The sequence below is a fragment of the Pithys albifrons genome, chromosome 30, assembly GCF_047495875.1.
Source record: "Pithys albifrons albifrons isolate INPA30051 chromosome 30, PitAlb_v1, whole genome shotgun sequence".
Taxonomy (NCBI): domain Eukaryota; kingdom Metazoa; phylum Chordata; class Aves; order Passeriformes; family Thamnophilidae; genus Pithys; species Pithys albifrons.
In genome coordinates, this window is record NC_092487.1 from 649,404 (window position 1) to 655,417 (window position 6,014).

The 6,014-nt window shown below is 47.1% G+C and overlaps 1 protein-coding gene across 1 annotated transcript; it reads right to left on the reverse strand.

Annotated features, from left to right (window-relative positions):
* Window positions 1-296: 296 nt before the first annotated feature.
* Window positions 297-5,707, reverse strand: LOC139683882 (claw keratin-like). Its single transcript, XM_071579393.1, has 2 exons — window positions 5,695-5,707; window positions 297-3,075 (listed from the first exon to the last, which is right to left on the reverse strand). The coding sequence occupies exon 2, from the start codon at window positions 3,056-3,058 to the stop codon at window positions 2,735-2,737; it is 324 nt and encodes a 107-aa protein (XP_071435494.1). The 5' UTR covers window positions 3,059-3,075; window positions 5,695-5,707; the 3' UTR covers window positions 297-2,734.
* Between the last annotated feature and the right edge of the window lie 307 nt (window positions 5,708-6,014).

Consider the following 6,014-nt stretch of genomic DNA (forward strand, 5'->3'; position numbering starts at 1 on the left):
TGGCAATGCCAACATCCCTCTGCTCTTCCGTGGCACTGCCTGGATGGGGAGGCTGAGCCTGAGGACACCAAAGAAGAGGTGCCAGAACAGCCAACACTGAGGAAAAAGCTCCTCAGAGCTGAACAGGACCAGAAATGTGGGAAAAGAAGCGAGAGCTGCAGCCCAGAGGTGGCTGTGCCAAGGAAAGGAATTCCCTCAGGAATATCCTCCTCCTGATAGGATCAGGTGGGTGCAGGAGGACAAAGGCACCTGGTGAGGAGCAGGGGAGGGAACACGCACGCCCAGAGGCCAATTAACATGTTGCAATATCGTGTTTAATGAGGAAGAAGCAGCTGACACAGAGAGAGAGGAGATTACAAAGCACAGATGACAAATCGCCCACGGGCCCTGGTTTGGTGCCACCTGACTCAGGGAGTGGCTGATGTTCCTTTGCCCCGTGGGGACACTCAGGCCTGGGCACAGACACAGCTTGGGCTGCCTGACTCTTCTTGCACCATCAGTGGCCACACAAAGAGCCTCCAAAGGGATCTGAAATGGATCTTGTGGTAGATCTCTTGAGGTTGTCACAATCACAGAAGCACAGAGTGGTTTGGGTTAAAAGAAACCTCGAAGATCATCTTGTTCCACCTCAGTTTGGGTTAAAAGAGACCTCAAAGATCATCTCCCATCTCAGTCTGGGTTAAAAGAGACCTCAAAGATCTCCTTCCACCACAATTTGGGTTAAAAGAGACCCCAAAGATCTCCTTCTACCTCAATTTGGGTTAAAAGAGACCTCAAAGATGATCTTCCATCACAATTTCAGTTAAAAGAGACCTCAAAGATCTTGTTCCACCCCAATTTGAGTTAAAAGAGACCTCAAAGATCATCTTGTTCCACCCCAGTTTGGGTTAAGAGACCTCAAAGATCATCTCCCATCTCAATTTGGGTTAAGAGAGACCTCAAAGATCTCATTCCACCCCAATTTGGGTTAAAAGAGACCTTAAAGATCACCTCCCATCCCAATTTCAGTTAAAAGAGACCTCAAAGATCTTGTTCCACCCCAATTTGAGTTAAAAGAGACCTTTATGATCATCTCCTTCCACCCCAGTTTGGGTTAAAAGAGACTTAAAGATCATCTTCTATCCCAGTTTGGGTTAAAAGAGACCTCAAAGGTCATCTTGTTCCACCTCAGTTTGGGTTAAGAGACCTCAAAGATCATCTCCCATCTCAGTCTGGGTTAAAAGAGACCTCAAAGATCTCATTCCACCCCAGTTTGGGTTAAAAGAGACCTCAAAGATCATCTCCCATCTCAGTTTGGGTTAAAAGAGACCTCAAAGATCTCCTTCCACCTCAATTTGGGTTAAGAGAGACCTCAAAGGTCATCTTGTTCCATCCCAGTTTGGGTTAAGAGACCTCAAAGATCATCTCCCATCTCAATTTGGGTTAAGAGAGACCTCAAAGATCTCATTCCACCCCAATTTGGGTTAAAAGAGACCTCAAAGATCTCCTTCCACCCCAGATGAATTAAAGGAGACCTCAAAGATCATCTCCCATCTCAGTTTGGGTTAAAAGAGACCTCAAAGATCATCTTGTTCCACCTCAGTTTGAGTTAAGAGACCTCAAAGATCTCCTTCCACCCCAGTTTGGGTTAAAAGAGACTTAAAGATCATCTTCTATCCCAGTTTGGGTTAAGAGAGACCTCAAAGGTCATCTTGTTCCACCTCAGTTTGAGTTAAAAGAGACCTCAAAGATCATCTCCCACCCCAGATGAATTAAAGGAGACCTCAAAGATCATCTCCTTCCATCCCAATGCCAATGGCAGGGGCACCTTCCCCTAGACCAGGTTACTCCAAGCCCAATCCCATCTGGCCTTGGGCACTTCCAGGGATGGGAAACACATGGATTGACCCATGCCAGGGTCTCACCACCCTCCCAGGGAATTGTTTCTTCATTACATTTAATCCAAACCTCTTCTCTGTCTTCTTGAAGCCCCAGAGATCCCCACAAAGCCCCCAAGTCAGGAAAGGTGACCCAAGAAGGACCTAAATGGAAAGGAAATCAGGAAAAGAGACCCAAGAAGGACCCAAATGGAAAGACAATCAGGAAAGGTGATCCAAGAAGGTCCTAAATGGAAAGGAAATCAGGAAAGGTGACCCAAGAAGGACCTAAATGGAAAGAAAATCAGGAAAAGAGACCCAAGAAGGACCTAAATGGAAAGAAAATCAGGAAAGGTGACCCAAGAAGGACTTAAATGGAAAGGAAATCAGGAAAGGTGACCTGAGAAGGCCCTAAATGGAAAGAAAATCAGGAAAGGTGGCCCAAGAAGGACACAAATGGAAAGGAAATCAGGAAAGGTGATCCAAGAAGGACCTAAATGGACAGAAAATCAGGAAAGGTGTCCTGAGAACGACCTAAATGGACAGAAAATCAGGAAAGGTGATCCAAGAAGGACCTAAATGGAAAGAAAATCAGGAAAGGTGACCTGAGAAGGACCTAAATGGACAGAAAATCAGGAAAGGTGACCTGAGAAGGACCTAAATGGACAGAAAATCAGGAAAGGTGACCTGAGAAGGACCTAAATGGGAAGACAATCAGGAAAGGTGACCCAAGAAGGACCTAAATGGACTTTTCAGGAGTTCACAACATCTACAGACGTTTTCAATGTAGCCCCAAACCCCCAAATCTGCACCCTGGAGCTCGGCCATGTCTCTCCACCCAGCTGGTCTTCTCCTCTCAGCAGAGACTCTCGGTGGGTTTAGCAGGGCCTGCAGGTCCCCACGGGGTACCCCCGACCCCACCTGGCCCCACCATAAACGTGGGACCCCCCGGGGGTCCTCGCGGCGTTGAAACCGGCTCCGACTTCGGGGGCTCCGGCGGATCCCACCACGCTCTGCTGGGGGAAGGTGCTCAGGATGGGCCCAGGGAAGGTGACCACCACTGGGGGGGGGTAGATGACCACCGTGGAGTCGGGGCACTGGCGCACACAGGGCTCGTTGCAGGAGTCGGCGATGGGTTGGGGCACGGCCACGCCGCAGGGAGAGGCACTGCCATCGGTGCAGGGGCTCTGAGACTGGACCATCACTGGGGAGGAGACACCTGAGGGAAGAAAAGACAGATTTTATCTGGAGAAGGACCTGGACAGGATGGAGGGATCTGGAGAAGGACCTGGACAGGATGGGGAGATCTGGAGAAGGATCTGGACAGAATGGGGGGATCTGGAGAAGGACCTGGACAGGATGGAGTGATCTGGAGAGGGACCTGGACAGGATGGGGGGATCTGAAGAAGGACCTGGACAGGATGGGGGATCTGAAGAAGGATCTGAACAGGATGGAGGGATCTGAAGAAGGACCTGGACAGGATGGGGGGATCTGGAGAAGGATCTGGACAGGATGGAGGGATCTGGAGAAGGACCTGGACAGGATGGGGAGATCTGGAGAAGGATCTGAACAGGAGGGAGGGATCTGGAGAAGGATCTGGACAGAATGGGGGGATCTGGAGGAGGATCTGGACAGAATGGGGGGATCTGGAGAAGGACCTGGACAGGATGGAAGGATCTGGAGAAGGATCTGGACAGGATGGAGGGATCTGGAGAAGGACCTGGACAGGATGGAGGGATCTGGAGAAGGACCTGGACAGGATGGGGGGATCTGGAGAAGGATCTGGACAGGATGGAGGGATCTGGAGAAGGACCTGGACAGGCTGGAGGACAGGAGGGCTCTGCAGAGGGACCTGGAGAGACTTGAGGGATGGGCTGATTCCAATGGGATGAAGTTCAACAAGGTCAAGTGCAGGTCCTGCCCTTTGGCCACCTCAACCCCCTGAGGCTCCAGGGTGGGCACAGAGTGGCTGGAGAGGGACAGGCAGAGGGACCTGGGGGGACTGAGGGACAGGAAGCCCAACAGGAGCCAGCCCAACAGCACCAGCTTTGAGGTCAAACGAGGTGATAAGAGACTGCAAAGAGGATGGTGGGAAAGGCAGAGTCTTCCCAGCTCAGGTGGAAGGAAAAGCCAATGGATCTTGTGTCAAACACATCAAGATCTTCTGTCACGGAATCCCAGGCTGTTCTGAGTTGGGAGGGACCTCCATGGATCATCCAGTCCAACTCTGAAGTCAATGGCCCACAGAGGGGATTGAACCCATGACCTTGGCATTATCACAACCAAGTTTTGAACCAACTGAGCTGATCTCAGGGTTGAACACACCAAAATCTTGGGTTGAACACAAGGAAATCTTGGGTCAAACACAATAAGATCTTGTGTCAAACCTGATAAAATCTGGTGCTGAATAAAATTAAAATCTTGTGTTGAACACGATAAAATCTTTGGTCAAACATAATAAATCTTGTATCAAACACACTAAAATCTTGTGTCAAACACAATAAAATCTGGTGCTGAATAAAATTAAAATCTTGGATCAAACTCAAGAAAATCTGGTATTGAACAGGATAAAATCTTTTCTCAAACACAAGAAAATCTTGAGTCAAACACAAAAAGATCTTGTATCAAACACAATAAAATCTTGGATCCAACACAATAAAATCTTGGGTAAAACACAAGGAAATCTCGTGTCAAACACAATAAGATCTTGTGTCAAACATGATAAAATCTGGTGCTGAATAAAATTAAAATCTTGGGTCAAACTCAATAAAATCCTGGGTCAAACTCAATAAAATCTTGGGTCAAACTCAATAAAATCTTGGGTCAAACCTGATAAAATCCTGAATGAAACACAAGAAAATCTGGTGCTGAACACAATAAAATCTTTTGTCACAAGAAAATCTGGGATCCAACACAAGAAAATCTTGGGTCAAACACAGTAAGATCTTGTATCAAACACAATAAAATCTTGTGTCAAACCCAATAAAATCTTGGGTAAAACACAAGGAAATCTTGGGTCAAACATGATAAAATCTGGTGCTGAATAAAATTAAAATCTTGGGTCAAACTCAATAAAATCTTGGGTCAAACTCAAGAAAATCTGGTGCTGAACAGGATAAAATCTTTTCTCAAACACAAGAAAATCTTGGATCCAACACAATAAAATCTTGGATCAAACACAATTAGATCTTGTGTCGACCACAATAAAATCTGTTGCTGAACACACTAAAATCTTGTGCTGAAAACAAGAAGATCTCGTGTCAAACACAACAAACTCTTGTGTTGAAGACGGGAATGTCTGGAAAGAGTTTTCCTGGAATATTAACTGTGGAATCCCAGAGGATTCCGACTTGGAAGGGACCAACAAGGATCATCGAGTCCACCTTAAAGGATCATCGAGTCCACCTTAAAGGATCATCGAGTCCACCTTAAAGGATCATCGAGTCCGCCTTAAAGGATCATCGAGTCCACCTTAAAGGATCATCGAGTCCGCCTTAAAGGATCATTGAGTCCACCTTAAAGGATCATCGAGTCCACCTTAAAGGATCATCGAGTCCACCTTAAGTCTCACCCAGACCTGCATTTCCCAGAGCCAGAAGCTGAACATTAATTCATTCATTTTCAGAACCATTAAGGTTGGAAAAAGACCCTCCAAGACCATCAAGCCCAACCCTTGACCCATCCCCACGTTTTCAACAAGACAAGAGCACCGAGAGAAACATCCACTTGTTGCCACCGAGAAACCTTCGGGCTGACCCCAGAACTTTGGCACACCTTTCACTCTGCCTTAAACCCAAGCTCAGGCTTTGCTAAGACAGGAATTCAGGTGTCTCTTACCTGCAGCACCAGGGAAGACAAGAGAAATAATCTCCCAAGATCTGATGGGAAGCTCTTTTATAGTTGGCCCTCAGAGTGCCCAGGGCATGAATCAACCAGGGGCAGAACATCTTAATCAATTACTGGAGACGTTTCTTTGGAGATTCAACCTCATTAAGGGATGCCAATTGGTTGAAATAAATCACTCTTTGTAATTATGAGGCTGGGCCTGCATGACCTGCCCTTTACTGCCATCCTGGCCCTGCTGTTTATGTGGAGGGGACACTCTGATCTCGTGTTTAGGTGGTTCATCCTTGATCTATTCCAGGAATGGACTCGCT

Excerpts from the sequence above, each read along its gene's own strand:
- LOC139683882 (XM_071579393.1), bottom strand. The coding sequence starts at position 3,058 with ATGGTCCAGTCTCAGAGCCCCTGCACCGATGGCAGTGCCTCTCCCTGC.